Genomic DNA, 17,480 nt, shown 5'->3' on the forward strand with positions numbered 1-17,480 from the left:
TCCTCAATCTGCTTTTCTCAGTACTAAACATGCCCAGTTTTTTAAATCTTTCTTCATAGGCTAAGTTTTCTAAACCTTTCATCATTCCTTGTTGCTTTCCTCTGGACTCTCTTCTTGGTTTGCTTATGAGAATATCATGTGGGACTCGGTATATCTTGATTTTAGCAAGGCTTTTGACAATGTCTACTGCGTCTCCCCTATTCAGTAGGCCAGTAACCCTGTCCAAGAAGGAAATTAGTTTGGTTTGGTATTATTTGTTCTTGACAAATCTACATTAGCTATTATTTATAGCTGTATCATCCTCTAGATGTTCACAGACTGATTGTTTAATAATTTGTTCCAATGTCTTTCCAGGTATCAAAGTTAGGCTGACTGGTCTAGAATTCCACGGTTCCTCTTTATTCCCATTTTTAAAAATAGGCACTATGTTAGCCCTTCTCAAGTCCTCTGGGAACTCATCCACTGTCCATGAGTTCTCAAAGAAAATTGCTAATGGTTCTGTGATTGCTTCAGCTAGTTCCTTAAATATGCTAAGGTGAATTTCATCAGGCCCTGCTGACTTGAATACATCCAACTTTCCTAAATGTTCTTTATCCTGTTCTTTCCCTATTTTGCATTGTGTTCTTTCCCTTTTGTTGTTAATATTAATTGTGGTAAGTATCTGGTCACAATTTACCTTTTTAGTGAAGACTGAAGCAAAATTAGGCATTTAACACTTCAGCCTTCTTAATGTTGCCCATTATTAGCTTCCCTTCCTTGCCAAGTAAAGGATGAAAACACCACCTGCGCTACCAACTCCTTCACCCCGGCCTTTTCCTTAGTCTTTCTCTTGCTCCTAATGTATGTATAGAACCTCTCCTTACTGCCTTTTATGTCCCTTGTTTGGTGTAACTCATTTTGTGCCTTAGCCTTTCTGATTTTGTCCCTACATGCTTGTGCTATTTTTTTGTAATCATCCTTAGCAATTTGTCCATTTCCATTTTTTGTAGGATTCCTTTTTGATTTTCAGGTAATTAAAAGAGCTCCTTTTTTAAGGAGCCATATCAGCCTCTTACAATTCTTCCTATCTTTTCTTCACATCGGGATAGTTTGCTGCTGTTCCTTTAATATTGTTTCTTTGAGAAACTGCCAGCTTTCCTGAACTCCTTTTTCACTTTGCTTTTCTTTCCATGGAGCCTTACCTACCTGTTCTCTGAGATTGTTAAAGGCTGCTTTTTTGAGGGCCGTTGTCCTTATTCTGCTGCTCCCCTTCTTCCTTTCCGTAGAATCATGAAGTCTGTTATTTCATGATTACTTTCACCCAAATTGCCTTCAACCTTCAGATTCACAACCGATTCCTCCCTGTTAGTCAGAATCAAGTCTAAAATGGCCGTCCCTCTGGTTACTTCCTCCATCTTCTGCAACAAAAAGTAGTCCCCAGTACATTCCAAAAACATTTTCTGTTTTGGCATATTACTTTTCCAACAGATGTCTGGGTAGTTAAAGACACTCCCCCCCGCCCATTAACATTGGGTCTTGTGTTTTGGTTATTTCTGTTAATTGTTCCATCTCCTCATCCTCGCCTCTTCCTAATTTGGTGGTTTACAGTAGACCCCCTACCATGATACTGTCCCTGATTTTTACCCTTTTTCTTCACCCAGAGACTGTCAGCTCTTCTGCCTCTGACCTCCTTGTGCACCTCAGAACAAGTGTATATATTCTTGATACATAATGCAATATGTCCTCTCTTTTTTCCCTGCCTGTCTTTTCTGAACAAGCTATACCCACTCTATACCAATATCCCAGTCATGAGATTTATCCCAAGTCTCTGTGATTCCAATTAAGTCATAATTTAGCTCATGTACGAATAATTCCAGTACTTCCTGTTTATTCCCGATGTGCCTTGCATTTATGTATAGATATCTAAGATGATGAGCAGATTCCATCACTGTTATCCCTCTTGTGGCTCCTACAGCCCAATTGTAATTTTCCATTTACCCCCCAACACTTAGTTCTCTGTTCATTCCACCTTTTTTTAATACTTACTTGTGGGCTTTTGCCACCTGCCTCCTTTTAACCTAAATTAAAATCCTCCTTACTAGATTGGAGAGTCAGTGTGCAAAGATGCTCTTCCCCTTTGTAGTCAGGTGGACCCCATTTCTTCCTAGCAGTCCTCCTTTCTGGAACAGCATCTCAGGGTCGAGGAAGCCAAAGCTCTCTCATTGATACCCATCTGTGCAGTCAACTGATCATCTCAAGGATGTCATTGTCCCTGCCTGGGCCCTTTACTCTCAACTGGAAGGATGGACAAAAACACCACCAGCACCCCTGACTCCTTCACCCTTGCTCCCAGAGCCCTGTAATCACTGTTGATCTGCTCAGGTTTATACTTGACAGTATCATTAGTGCCATGTGAATGAGCAGCATGGGATAGTGGTAAGAAGAACAGATGAGCTTTAGCAGCCTTTATGTAATGTCTTGGATGCAGGTTCCAGACAGGCAGCACACCTGTAAGGACATCAAGTCAGGTCAGCAGATGGATGCCTCTATCCCATTCAGAAGAGAGTTCTTAATAACACCACTTGTGTCTCTTCCTCTTGCTTGTGGTGACCATGAGCCTCCTGGACTTGGGGGCAGGTGGCTCCTCTTCTTCAGCCACTGTGGTCTGCTCCTCACCTCCTTTTTCCAGTCCCAGTTCTTGACCTTGTTGCAATGGGGAACTGGATCGATGAAGTGCTGCCTACAGCTCGAGGTGGCCAGCAACCAGTCTCCTCCCCTTAGAGCAGCTGGGTCTCCTTCCCCATTGGGGGCCGCTGTAGCCATCTGTAGCTGGCTAGCATCCTCCATCCTGGATGTCTCCATATGCATCCTATTGATGAAGTCCTCCTGCTCCTGGATGCTATACCAATGAGCCATCTCCTCCTGCAGCTTTCTTACCTACTTCCTGAGGGATTCTACCAACAGGCACCTTTCTACACCAGCTGGCTTCCCCTGCCTGGCTTTCTTCATCAGGGACATGCAGGACACATGTCCAGCAAGTCAAGACCAGCGTCTGGGTAGAAGCCTCCAGGGCCAGAATGCCTGTCTAGCTAGGGCCCCCACAGGTGCAGGCAGAGGCAGAACAAGTAGTGCTTTTGGCAATGTGCCGTTTTCCTCCCATTGCAGGTTCTTCCTTGCAGAGTACCTGTAAGTTGAAACAAACCCTACCTCCCTGCCTTCCTCTGCTGCTAAACTCAGCTGGCTCACTCCTTTAATTTCTCAGGTGGGAGTCTGCATGGTTTTCAAAGCCTGAGCCCCACACACAGCTGGAATAGGTGACTTACCCCCTCTCCCTCAGCCACCTGTAATCACTAGCCTATTCAAAAAAACTGCTCTGTTGTCACATCAAAGAGCCTTTCTAGGGCCCTTAAAAGAGTCCCGCTAGAGCCCTGCTAGGAGTCAGGCACTTATTCACCTAACTGCAGGGTGATCTAGCCCAGACAGTCAGCAACCAAACTTCCATGTGCACACACCAAACACAGCAAAGCAGCCTGGAGCCCTCCCAAACTCGGAGGCAAGTTCCCAGCACACAAAAGTTTCTCCTTTTTTGCCCCCAAAAATTAATCAATAGCAATAAGAGAGAAGTACAGATACTCACCAGCTGGCTAACTCCCTTAGTCTCCTAGCTGCCTTTTTCACACCAGCCACCAGAGAAACGAAATAGCTGATATAATGCTTCTACTTCAGGTGTTCTCTGATTTAGCATAGTGTCACATCTGTGTCAGAATCTATCCCTATAGCTTAGAGAACATTCCAACTCTCCTGCTCGTGTAGTTGAACTCATCATTCTTAATAAAGCAGACTCTTAAATATTGTTCCTGGAAATTCAACAGCAGCTCTCTTTGTTGGAGATAGTAAGGCATTGAGTAGAAGGGACTGGTCAGAATTGGGGGGAAAGGGCTTTGTTCAACAGAGGGAGACAGAGAGGCTGCAAGCCTCCTAGTGCTAAGAATATTGATGAACAATAGAAATTACTAGGGCCACACAATGCATCCTGAATTATCTTGAATTAAACATCAAGTTGTTTGCAGGTTCATACTCTTATTCTTTCCTTGCAAATTGCCCAGAGACATGTCAGGCTCTGAGAGCCCCTAAGAGTATACACAGCAGTTTCAATGTCTGTATGATCTGTAAGTGTAGTAATATTAACCAGGTTACTGAGCTCTAGCCTGACGTAAAATCGATAGTAAAGGTATTGCCAGGCTGGGCTTATCTGAAAGCCAGCTTCAATGATCCATCTTCTGCTGTATATACTAAAGGTTTTGTTCCTGATTCCATTAAGAAAATTAAATTGGCTCTGAATAGGCCCTGTTTGCATACCAGGACCAAGCAAAGAAAGTGGAATATTTATGCATTTAGAGAACTTGCTGCAGTTGGACTTTGGACCGGAGTGTGTGTGTCAGAATACAGCTGCCCTAGGGAATACCTGGGCAGTGCTCCTTGGTAACAAGGCGTACATGTAAGCATTCTGGGTGATGCAAAGCTACATATCACTTGCAGTTTCTAGGTGCTGTGCTGTCATACTGTACAGTGGAATTAATGGAGTCAAGTCTCAGTGCTGGAGCTTGTTGGATACAATACTATAATGTATAATGGAGGTCATGAAGTCATGAGTCAGTGCTGGAGGTTCTTGGATGATCTGCTGCAATACAGAATGGTGGTAATGTGACTGTGACTGAGTATTAGAGGTTCCTGGCTGCTCTGGTGTGATGATGCAGTCGTGACTCAGTTGGACAATGTGGGCAATGTGCTGTGTTACAGTGGAGGTAACAAAGCTGCGTCTCTGTGCTGGAGGAACATGGTGGCTATAGTATAGCAGGTAATATAATGGAAATGGTGGTGCTGTGGTCCAGAGCTGAATGGTCTTGGATTTTGTGTGGTGTTGTGGCAGAGATAAATGTATTTCTAGCTTAGTGCTGAAGATTCCTGAAGGCTACACTGTAATATAATAATTAGTAAAACAATCACATCTCATTGCTGGAGGCTCTTGGTTACTTAGCTCTGTGGCAGATGTAATAGAGTTGTGCTTCAGAGCTGGAGATTTCTGAAACGGAATGAAATGATATTACAATCTTGGGAAAGCTATAATTCTGCCTGAAATGCCAAAAGTGTGAAAAGGGGAAATATTTTCATCTTCTGAAAAGGTTAAGGGCTGCGCTGGTTTTGATTAGGGGCGGGTGAACCTCCAAAGGGATGGTGGGGGAGAGAAGATGGGAAAGGATAGCAGCATCCTCTGACAGAGAAAGGGTGTGTGGTTGATGTCAAACACTGGCAATGAATTAGGTAGATAATCAGTTAACACAGGCTGACGTAAATGGGAAAGGCCATAAACATTTAAAGCTGCTGACATTTCTACACAATTTTATGTGCTTATAACAGGGGCTCTCATGTTTTCATAGTATGCACCACATCTTCATAGAGTGTCTTGTGCAAACCTCCTGTTCACCATGGTGTAGACCACCTCCCCATCCTTTTGTGATCCAGTAGACCTTTGACAATAACATAACATCTTGGTGGCTAGCACAGCAACTTCTTGCATGGAAATGTAATATTAGGAATGTATTTTATGTATTTTTAGCTGCCTTTTAAAGCGATTTAGCAGCTAGAAACAAGGAAGGGAGTCAGCATCCTGGGCCTGATATTTAAAGGTATTTAGGTGCCTCATGATGTAGATAGGCACCTAGTGGGGTTTACAAAGGTGCCTAAGTAGGTGAGGTACCCAGGTGCACAACATGTGTGTGATTGCTGTTTGTTGTCTTGTTATAGGGTCAAGTGGAAAGTACTCATGGCTCAGATCGGTGAAGTGGAGAGGCCTTTTGAGATCTCCCTGCTGTATTCAACCTGTGGAGCACAAGGGGCTGGGCTATTGGCATTGGGCTCCTTGCAGTTCAGGGACTGCTTCCATGGTAGGTTCCAACACATCTAGTAAGAGCTGGAAAATCTAAATGAATGGAGCTGGAAACGAAAAAAGGACACTGACTAAAATTGTTGAGTATGATCTAGGAGAAGGCCACAATAACTCCCTCCAACCGCATACCCCTAGTTGTCACCTCCCACCCCATGCTAAAACCCATAGAGTCATGAAACCATTACAACCCATACTTGATGGTGAATCCATCCTGAAAGAAATTTTTCATAAACCCACTCTTCTGGCCTTCAAACAACCTCCCAACCTCTCCAAACTCATCATCAGAAGCAAGCTCCACACAGACCAGGACCCACCAACTCAAAGCAGCACCAGACCCTGCCAGAACTACAGATGAAAAACCTGCACACACCTTTCAAGATCCTGGGGTCCCATGCATGCCTATCACAACATGTGGTGTACCTCATCCATTGCACTAACTGCCCCAATAACAGCTATGTGGGTGAAACCAGACAATCACTATGCTCTCGAATGAGCTCACCCAGGGAAATAATAAAAGACAAAAACATCATATCACTGGTAGGGTGAACACTTTTCACAAAGCGATCATTCTATATCTGCCCTATCAGTCCCCATCCTCAAAGGAAACCTGCACAACACTTTCAGAAGACAGGCTTGGGAACATAACTTCATAATTTTGCTAGACACTAAAAACCATGGTCTTTAGAATGACACTGGACTTATGGTTTATTACAACAATCTGTAATCCACTAACCCTGCTTTTTGTCCTAAAGACTACATGGGTTTGAATGTGCCACTTCACCTTTAATGGTCCCTCAGAATATGTGGTAACTATTTTTGCTAAACTATCTGTTCAATCTTGTAATTAGCTGGGACGCTCTTAGTACCTTTCCTGATCTGAGGAAGAGCTCTGTGTAGATCAAAAGCTTGTCTGTCTCGCCAACAGAAATTGGTCCAATAAAAGATATTACCTCACCCAGCCTACACCAGCACCTTTGTCTACACTAGCACTTGTGTTGGCAAAAGTTTTTTTTTTTCACACCCCTGACGGACATAAGTTTTACCGACAAAAGTGCTGGTGTGGACAGCACTATGTTGGCAGGAGAGGTGGGGTCCCGGGGGGACGGTTAGGGGTGGGGGGTCCCAGGAGGGGGCAGTCAGGGGACAAGGAGCAGGGGGGTTTGGATGGATCGGAGGTTCTGAGGGGGGCAGTCAGGGGGCGAGAAGTGGGAGGGGGTGAATGGGGGTGGAGGCCAGGCTGTTTGGGGAGGCACAGCCTTCCCTACTCAGCCCTCCATATATTTCTGGAATCCCGATGTGGCCCTCAGGCCAAAAAGTTTGCCCATCGCTGCCCTAGAAGCACACATGAATCGTTCTAAAAAATTGTCTATGTTGTTTATAAAGGTTTGATTTTTTTTTCTTTACTTAAAGGGCCATTGTTGAGATTAAAAACCTTTACCTGTGTCACTAATACATGAGAGCAGTACTTCCCAATCTTTTCCACACTGTGACCCTATGTTCTGACACAAAAAGGTTTTTACTGCTTCCCGACCCCCTCCACCATATAGTCATAAAGCGAAGGAGGGTGGTCATGTCTACATGAAACCTGTTTGGCACTTCCGAGTTCAGAACCTCTGTCTCAGATTATTAAAAAAAGAACAATTAGAATCTAGTTTGTTTTTCACCATGTATGCTGCTTTTTACTTCATGTAGTTCATTCAGCTTGGCAATGAAACTAGCTTGGGCAGTTTCACCTTGTAGTTATAGGCCCTGATCCTACTAAGCGCTGCATGCAGTCAGACCCCTGAGCCTGTGTAGAGCCTCACTGACCTCAGTGTTGCTCCTTACAGGTGCAGGGGTCCATTTGCTCAAAGCAGTACGCAGGATCACGGCCATATTCAGCTTCATTTTATGGTTCTCCTGCACTAGCATCATGCTGTTGGTTCTGGCTTGCAAACTGCAGAAAAAGCTTTAAATTTACAAATATCCAACAAAATACTGTTTTCACCGACTTTTTAAAATGTTCTGATCCTATTAGTTTTTTCTGTTTAATTTACTTTAGGTTTTTTAAACAAAATCTAAATTTTGAATATAATCTTCTTGACTGTTGCATCATTTATGTGTTTTATGTGTGCAAAGTGTTGTGTGCAAAAAATAAAACCCCCACTGTGGCAGGGAACTTGAGTGATTTAAGCCAGAGAGGATAATTTATACACATGGCTGTGGTTTTGAATTTCATGCAAGTACAAATAAGTATGGGGAGATGGTGGGAGGGAATTGGGAAAGAACACAATAAATCAGGTCCATTTGATAACCCGAGTGCCCTAAGGGAATCTTTTGAAACCAGTGCTAAATCTACTAGCCATAAAGATCATCTATTATCCAGGGAATGCATTTCAAGGTCTCACATTTATTGAAAGCCTTAAATGATATAGAGTCTATCGGGGGACTATCTTTAGCAACATCTGGGAACAACTTCACTGGAACTGCTGACAGTTCCATGACACAGTCTTGAGAGAATAGGGAGCAGGGCCTTCTCAGTGCAGGGTCTGCACCTTTAGAATGCTGCCCCCCTTTGCCTGTAGATTAATGTTTGGTTTAGGGTGGGCTGCAAGATGTTTATGTACTATTACTAAGGTGGTGCAGGTTTGGTTCATTTGCAAGCTAGTTCTACTGATTGTTCACTCAACAACATTGCTTTTTCAGCTACATTTTGTTACAGGCTCAGAGACTTTCTGGCACAAACATTGAAATTAAATGAGTATTTATTATTATTATTATTTATTTTATTATTTTACTTTATTATATGGACTGATTGTCTTTATAATGTAGCCAGGGGGAAGGAGCATGAGTGTGACTGAGGAACCATCCAAACCAAAGCCCTGCTCTAGACCTTCTGCTGACTCCTCTCTCTGGTCTTCTTGCTTTGTACCCTTTAGAAAAAGAAAGCAAGAATCTTTCCACATCCAACAAGGGCTCCACTTTCCCGTGCCCACGTGGGGGCTGTGTCAGCCACCTGCAGGTCTGTGATTTTCACAGTGATTGCCCTACCAAAGAGGATGAAGAGGCCATATGTGGTGAGAAAGAAACTTGCTCCCTTAATGGGTTCCTTCAGTCGTTCCTCATTTTAGTCCTGCTGGAATTCTGTGCCATGGCACAATGTGGAATTTGCACAGAATTAATCTTCCCCACAGAATTTTATTTTTTCACAGAGAATTTGTGATTTTCCCCCAGCACTCCCACCCACACCTGTTACATTCAAGTGGGGCTTCCGCTGTCAGCCCTGGGTGGCTGGGGCTCGCGGATGACAGCAGGAGCGTGATTATATTGTGTTATTTTGACAAATAAAATATGCAGAATTTTAAATTATTGTGCACAGAATTTTTAATTTTGGGAGGCAGAATTCCCCTAGAGGTATCATTTGTCATCCCAATTGCATCAGTAAAACTCCCCCACCCCCACCCCAAAGCCAAACGGCCAAGACGGCTCAGTGAGCACTTAAAAAAGGGCGTTCCACCCAATCTATAGTCAGAATTAGGATGTATTTCTCCACAAATTTCTGTGGGTCACTATACCATCTACCAACTACTAGTAGGATATAACTAGTCAAGAAATATATCCCTTGAGATACCATTAGAAGTAGACACCTGGGATTAACCTAACCACTCACTGTATGTATGTATGTATTGATTTATATAATAAAATACACCTATCCCACACACCAGGTGCATATAAAAACAATTTTAATCAAAAATGCATACCCAAAGCTACAAACCAGACTGATATTGTTAAAAAACTCTTTTCTACCTATTCAGCCAATCAGGAAGAATAATAATTTAGAAAGTGAAATAGATTAATTAAATTGATTACATATAGAGATTACTTAGATATTTTATCTACCTAGTTTAACTGGGTACTTGGACCTGGGATAGCCATACGGAACGCACTCCTGGGGTGAGGAATATAGGATTTTCTATACAGGATCAAACCACTAGCCTACCAAGTCTGGTATCCTTCCTGGCACAGTTCCTGCTATTTCAGAGGAAGACAAAAGCTCTTCTTTTTATACCTGTCTCACTGGGGGAGAAATCCCTTCCAGACCCTATCCTGATCGGATGGAAGCACTGACCATCCTTAGAATCACCGCAAATGTTATTGGTCAGAAAACTATCCTTTCAAAAATGCAGATACAGTGATTTACTCATGCACCATGGCAGAGAATTCCATAGGCTGACTATATGCCATCTGAGGAAGTGTCATTTTATTTGTTCTAAATTTACTCACAGTTACTATAATAGCCATTCTACCACCTTTACAAACGACATGGGGACCCCTGGGATATCTGTTGGTATCCCATAAAGCAGTCACCAAACAGTTACCACATGGTGGGTTCTCGGGAACCAGAGTTTTCCACTGCACTTAGAATAAGAAATAACAGCAGTATCTCTCATACTACTAAGTGATGAGTATTGACTTTTTGGTGGGTGACTATTATACATGAAAATAAACTAATAAGCCATTTGGCCATTTCTTGGTAGAAGACTAATATGCAGTGTTGACCTGAAGAAAAGCTCTGTGTAATCTCAAAAGCTTGTCTCTTTCACCAACAGAAGTTGATCCAATACAAGATATTACTTCACCCACCTTCTCTCTTGGTAGAAGACTATAGGGTATTACCTTTGTAGCTCCCTAGAGAAACATAGTGAAAGTGACCTTAGTGACTTTACAGTTTTCTTGCTCTTTTGCTCCCTAATCAGATCTGTGTGAAATACCCCCATTTTTTCTAATCCTTTCCAGCAGACAGTCTCCCAGCAGGAGCACACTGTTCTTTTGAGCAGGGTCCCTGTGGCTGGATATTGAATGACACTGCATCTCCTTCCTGGTCCATCAGGGGCTTTGAAGAAATGACACAAGAAGCTCCATTCATGGGATCTGCCTTGCTAGCCACCAGAGGTATGTTCCTCTCGCTAGTCTCAAACATGTTTTATGGAAATGGTTTTAAAATTCTTTGGCCCACCTCACCAAATCACCTTTGCGTTCATCAGCATTAGCTAGGACTGTGTTTAAACTGAGCCCAGTGTGGTTTCAGTCCTGGTTCAAAGACCTATATTAAAAAGATCCAAAAGAACATCAGTCAGCTTGGAAGGAACACACAGGGAGGCTAGAGCCTCTGTGAACTAGGGCTAAAAACTAGCAAAGGTCAGCTACAAAAAAACCCATCCTGGTTCAAGGTTCTCTGCCAAGATTAGGGGTGTTCATGGTATAGCATGTTTTTTCTCTTGCTTGCATGGATAGAAAATGCTTGTGATAACACTGCCCTAGCTGTGGCTTAGAACCATGAGTTAGCACAATTCTTTTTGTAACATAGGCCCTAGGATTGCAGCTTCATTGCTCCTCTCTCTCTTAGTCCTTTTCTTTCTCCTAAGAACCTAGCTAGACCTTCCTTTCTGGGGACAAGGGACCAGAAACAGGTAGTTCAGTCCAAGCTGCTCCCAGCAAGAATCACTGGAGAGAATGTGGTAGGAGTACTGGTTGTGGGGGAGCTCACTGTGAATTCCAGTTCTTGTGCCCACAAGCCATTGTATGGAAAGGTGTAGGAGGTGCACTCGCTGATGGTCCAATGAAGGTCTTGCGATTTCAGCTCCCATGCTGCTAAAATCCATTTTTCCATAGGTTTTCAGGGCACCAATGTATCTAAGTTTACTACCTCCGTGAGAGATCCATGCCCCTAATGTGGCTTCTATCATGCCTTTCTGTCACAGAGCTTTCAGCACAATGATGTGAAATTATTTTACAAATGCATGAAAAAGAAAAACGCCAGACTTTTTTTTAAACAAGCTTCCTCTCTAATCAGCAGGCAGTGGGTATCCAGTACGCGAACATCCATCAACGAAGATTTCTTGTTGTCTGGATGAACTGACGCCATTTTTTTCTAATTCATTGTTCTGCTCACAGGGCACTTCCTGTACTTGCGAGCAGACAGCAATCAGACAGGTGATGTTGCCAGGGCTTACAGTGCCAGCCTGCCAGCCAGTCTTGCCAGTGGAGACTACCAGGTATATTGTTCAGTTTTAGCATCCTTGTGGAGCTAATCCGCAGTTTACAGGTCCCTGTTCCTGTATGATGGCTACCTTCCCTATCTCTCTGTATGCCAAACAGCCTGGGAACATTGGAAATTAGAGTGGCTGACCACACAACCCATCTAGCCAACCATCAGACCCCGAAGCATGGGCAGGCAGGTGCATCCCACCACAGTCAAATGGCATCCCCAACCTCCAAAGAGAGATCCCAGAGATCTGCAGTGTTTTGATTGTCAGAGAACAAGGCAAACTGCTCAGGGCTCAGATGCCAGGGGCCTGGCAATGCATCATGGCTGGCTAACATACAGATCGTCCAGCCTGAGTGGGGGATCTGCTACTTGGCCATTGGAGGGAGTGAGTAACACAGCTAGCTCATTTGGGGCATATAGTGTACATGTGGCTGAGCTCACGTCTCAGGCATTAGAGCATATGTCTCGTTGTACTCTCATTCATGGGAACAGAAACACCAGATTCCTAATGGGGGGTGAAGGCCGAAGTTAATGCAGTGACATTCCAGGGATTGAGGGACACCAGCACGGCCCACACCGCTGTGATGCCCCATGTGCTGAAATCTCATCAGGTGTTGGAAGGCAGTCAGATGTGGCTACAAGTTCCAAGAGTAAAACCATTTGTCCGCCTGTAGGACAGATCCTTGTAAATACCCAGGAGCAATAAGGGTTGCTGGTGGTAGGGAGTATTAGAAGATATTCCATCTGATATTTTAGGGAAAATTATGTTGAAAGTTTGAGCCAGAGTTCAGTTGTGCTACATGGCGAACAGGCGACTTTGATCACTCACAGAAGAGGTGAGTGTCTGTGAGAACACAAATGAACCTGTGTTGGGAGAAGGGAGGAAGGCTGCTCAGTTCCCTACAGGTGGAGTGAGCCCGGCGGGATCAAGTGCAGACACAAAGAGGTCAGATTCAGTGGCCATGGAGACAAGTTGCCTGCCTCCCTTTACCTTAGAAAGGGAGGTGTTACCACAGGGAACCCCAGCTCTTGACCCTCATGGAGATGGAGCAGAGAGAGCAAACAGTCCCTGAGGAGGGAAATGGTTTCTTCATATACACACAGCGCACAGGTGGAAATCAAGATCCTGAGAAGGAATGCCAGAGCAGGTGAGCCCTGAATCCCTTCCCCACTTGACATGGGGTAACCAGAGCTCAGGAGTTAGTGCTCGGTTAAGACCAGCTTCACAGGGGGCTAGGTCTCTCTTGACCACCCAGCCTTTCAAGGGGGTGCTTCGTACATCATTCCAGTGGGAGAGAAACCCCAGCATATATCTTTGGTGGGTGGCACATTAAGGAAGGAAGTAGCACCCACTCCCTAGCAGACTAGGAGGAGGAGGAAGTGGCAGGTTCAAGTCTCAGCTTCAAACCCAGAAGTTCTGGGGCAATGCGGGTGTGTGTGAACTCCATCTGTATATCCATCCAGTGTGCTCTGAAAGGGGAAGAGATATGTGACAGATTTGGAACTGCTCTGTGATGTTGGATGAATACTATATGTTAGTTTGGTTATTGAGATATTTACTGTATGAACATATGGGATGAAGGAATTTGCCTTGACATATATAGTATCTTTAATGAGACTTGGAAGGACCATGTTTCCCAAGGGACGGGCTTTAGTGCCAAATTGCTAAAATAGAGTCTGGCATCCATGATTATGATATGGAGGTGGTTCATGTCAAAGGGGATGCAAACACAATAGCAGATCCTCTATCTTGTGAGGAGGTGTGAGAAGGTTCCTTGAGTACCCCTTCTCCATTCCCCTTCAATGATGGGGGAGAGACTGGGGGTATGTCTTTGTCAAACTGTAAACTCATATTGTTTTGGGAGCGCCATTTTTTATTGTAATCTTCCTTGTAACCTTAACTTTGCATTGTAACCTCCATCTTGGGTTAAGACATCCAGATGGTGTTGAAAACCAGTCAAATCCTGACAATCATTTGATGATTACCTGTTCTGTTCATTTCCTCTGAAGCACCTGGAATTGGCCACTGTCGGAAGACAGGATACTGAGCTAGATGGACCTTTGGTCTGACCCACTATGGCCGTTCTTATGTTCTTAAGAACAGTCTATTCTCGATACTGGGTGCTTATGCCAGGGAGTTGGGACACCTCAAAAGACTAGCAAGGAGAAAGCCATCAAGGGCTATCAATTCTGAATCAATCTTCCCTAGTGAAACCATAGGTTTGTTGCCTACAGGGGCCATTGACTTTGAATTGACTCTAGCAGAAACCTGTCTCTGAGGAGGGGGTTGGGGTCGCCCAGTCTAAGCACATGACTGGAAGAGCTGCAGTTGCCTGGCCTAACCACATGACTAAAGAGGAGAGAATTTATTTAAGGGAGCTGCTTCTTGAGTGGGGGCATTCCATCACTGCAGGCCTGGGGAGCTATCTGGACTAAGGACTGAGACCCAGCCTAGCACTCACTGTGGTGGTCAGCATATTGAGGGAGAATGCATTTGGGAGTTAGTTTTCCTAAGATCTGTAGTCCTAGTGCTGTTTAAGAATAAAAGTGTCTGTGGTTAAGAAATTCTTTTGTTAAGCCTGTTTCCTTATCTTACTGCCATGTTGTGCCTGAGGGGTGTAATTGGGAAACCAGAGCTCCCATAGTGAGGTAGTGTCTGAGAGAACATCTCCAAGCAACGGGGGGCTTGGGAAGGCTGGGGCACTAGTTCTGGGCTCCAGGCAGCCAGACTGTGGGGTCCCATTGCCCTTGAAGAGTGTCAGATATGGGGACTGCATCTGGGAGTGCGCTTGAGAGACTCAGAGCTAGAAACAGTGATCAGTCGCTGCCCAGACCCAGCAGGGCTTAGAAGCACATGGGATTCAGCAGCTGGATCCAAACACAACAGTCTGGAACCCATCCTGGAGAGGGGCCAAGGCCAGAAGATGACATGAACTATAAAGATTCCCATTTTAAAGGCTGGTTTGCATGGTTATTAAAGACAATCCATCCTTTCAATTGCCACCCTCCTTTCACCACAGGATGCCATTATTTTCCTCTTATTTTATTCCAGATCCAATTTTCAGTGCATATTTTTGGCAGTTACAATGGCACCATCTCGTTCTCTGTCCAGGAAGAGACAGGTGGAGTCAGTATCTCCCCTCTGGTGTGGGAAAGAACAGGGAGCTGGAGCGACCGCTGGTTTCTCATTACACTGCAAATGCCAGTGCTCCAGAACAAGTAAGAATGCCATTGGTTAACAAATTTGTCTGCTGGACTGTTGTGGAACATGGTTTGCATTCTTGACTTCTTCCAATGCCTCCCCTACAGTCACATATACTGGGGTTTTGTAGGTATGGTTGTTGGAATACATCCTCTTAAATCATTGCTCTCCTGGATACAGCATTCCTATCGCCACCTCATGGTGACATATAGAACTGCCCCTGGTCCTTTTATAATACCAAAGAGGGGCAATGAATAAAATAAGGAGGGGCCTGATCAAATGCCTATTGCAGTCAGCGAGATTCTTCCCGGTGATTTCAGTGAGCTTTGGATCAGAGCCTAGATTTACTGTCTGTTCAAGCTGAAATGTTGTTTTGCGTTGGCTGCATTAGCTAGGCTGCATTATGGAACACTGTGTTAACTTTACAGTTAGTTCTTATGACATGCAAAGTGTCGGGAAAAGGTAGGATTTTGACTGAGGGTGTGGTAAACAAAATGATCCATAAAATGCTATTAATAAATTCTGGATTGTGAATGGCTGAATCAGTTACGTAGGTATGTGAATAAATATCATTAGATCCTTAGAACATAATTCATCTCTATCTGTTCTGTGGATTCAGCACATCATTCAAATTACCCCCATCTTTCTAACTGCTTGAATGGACTTTTGTGTGTCCATTGCTGTTTGAGATTAACTGAGAATGGATGCAAAATTAATATGTTAAGGAAAGGTCTGTTTTCTAAAATGAAAAATACCCAGATTTTCAAAAGACCACACACATGCACATCTACTAATGCACACCCCCCAACTTAGCTCAGCACAACACTCAATGGGCGGCATGCACGTGTCAGTGATTTGCATGCGCATGGATGCTTGTGTGCAGCATCACTGTGTGCATGTGGATTGGAAACGTCAAGTGTCTAAGACAGGCATGCACAATACTGCTTGTGTACGTTCGTGTTCACCCTTTGTACAGATGGGGCTAATGTTTATTTGTTGTTCTATGGAGTCAAGTTTTAAAGTCTATAAAATCTCAAACCAAGTGGTTTTTTTTTAATCAGACTTCCCTCATCCCCCTCTCAGCCTCAGTCAATTTCAAACCAGGAGGAATATATTGGCAGCTTATTGTTTTGTGCAGAGAGAGAGGTTTTAAATTTCACTCTTCTGTTTTTGAGTCTTCCTCAGCAGAGCCTCACCCAAATGACATTTCTGACAAAAAAAATTAGCTTCCATTTTAATTATTAAACAGTACAATGAAAGGAAATATCCCATTTAATATTTACAACAACTAACGACTTTGAAACATCATTGTCAAGAAAAAAGGGGACTCCATGTAACAGAAATGGGCGCAAGGATCCAGATCCAAACCTTCCCAGAGTTCAAGTATCTAGGGGTTTGGCTCAGCTTGAAATACAGACCAGTTACAAAGTTTACAAATGATCCAAACTCCAGTAAAATTCAGATCCAGGATTTTTGTTCAACCCCATCTCTAGTTTTTAATATAGGAGTCTCAGGTTTTCCAACCCTTAGACCATAGTGCACATCTTTGTCCCGACCTATACTTAAATATAGGGTGGATCCTCATGCTGGCAATATGCCTAATGCTTGGGAGTGATGTTGAGAAGCAGTATGGAACCTTGTCAGTTTGCAGCTCTTTAGTTCTGATCATGTAAAAGTTTATTAATGTAACCAATGAATTGATTTAGAATGAAACATCCTGCAAGGAACTCCTACTTGGCACTAATTGTTTGGAATCCCGGAAAGGAATTCCAAGGGCTGTCCAGATATAGTTAAGACATTGTGTATTCTGCAACAAGCAGATCCTAACTTCTGTGCCCAGGGTCCTTGGTTTCTGCATCATGGCAGTGCTGAATTTTGAAAAAAAATGGACAGTCTGGGGGAGATACATGGGAAAATGTTCAGAAAATGAGGGAGATATGGAATGATACATAATATTACACACAAAAAACCTCCTTAAACTAACGTTATTAAGATTGCAAAGTCAAGAACTCAAAAGTTAAGAAATGCCACAATTAAGGTTGCCTGTGCAAACTTAATTTGGCCCCCTTGTGAGTATGCATTATGATATAGATTCACAGATACTAAGGTCAGAAGGGACCATTATGATCATCTAGTCTGACCTCCTGCACAACGCAGGCCACAGAATTTCACCCACCCACTCCTGCAAATAATATTAAATAGTCTTTAATAACATGGTTACATGCTATTTTTCCACAGTACCCCTGCCTCATTTAGTGCACAGGATGGATGGTGCTCACTTAATGAGCAGCTATTCAATATGTTGTTTTATTCTCATTGTTCAA

The 17,480-nt window shown here is 43.6% G+C and overlaps 1 protein-coding gene across 2 annotated transcripts in view; it reads left to right on the plus strand.

Moving 5' to 3' along the window:
• Positions 1-17,480, plus strand: part of LTK (leukocyte receptor tyrosine kinase) — a 160,971-nt gene that overhangs the window by 78,825 nt on the left and 64,666 nt on the right. Inside the window, exons 5-9 of one of the 2 annotated variants that reach the window (XM_043548470.1) lie at positions 5,785-5,924; positions 8,845-8,982; positions 10,703-10,858; positions 11,861-11,961; positions 15,007-15,173. In XM_043548470.1, coding sequence (XP_043404405.1) covers positions 5,785-5,924; positions 8,845-8,982; positions 10,703-10,858; positions 11,861-11,961; positions 15,007-15,173 — 702 coding nt within the window. The remainder of the gene's footprint in view (positions 1-5,784; positions 5,925-8,844; positions 8,983-10,702; positions 10,859-11,860; positions 11,962-15,006; positions 15,174-17,480) is intronic. The other variant, XM_043548471.1, reaches the window with a different exon arrangement.

Source organism: Chelonia mydas, chromosome 6, assembly GCF_015237465.2.
Source record: "Chelonia mydas isolate rCheMyd1 chromosome 6, rCheMyd1.pri.v2, whole genome shotgun sequence".
Lineage (NCBI taxonomy): Eukaryota > Metazoa > Chordata > Testudines > Cheloniidae > Chelonia > Chelonia mydas.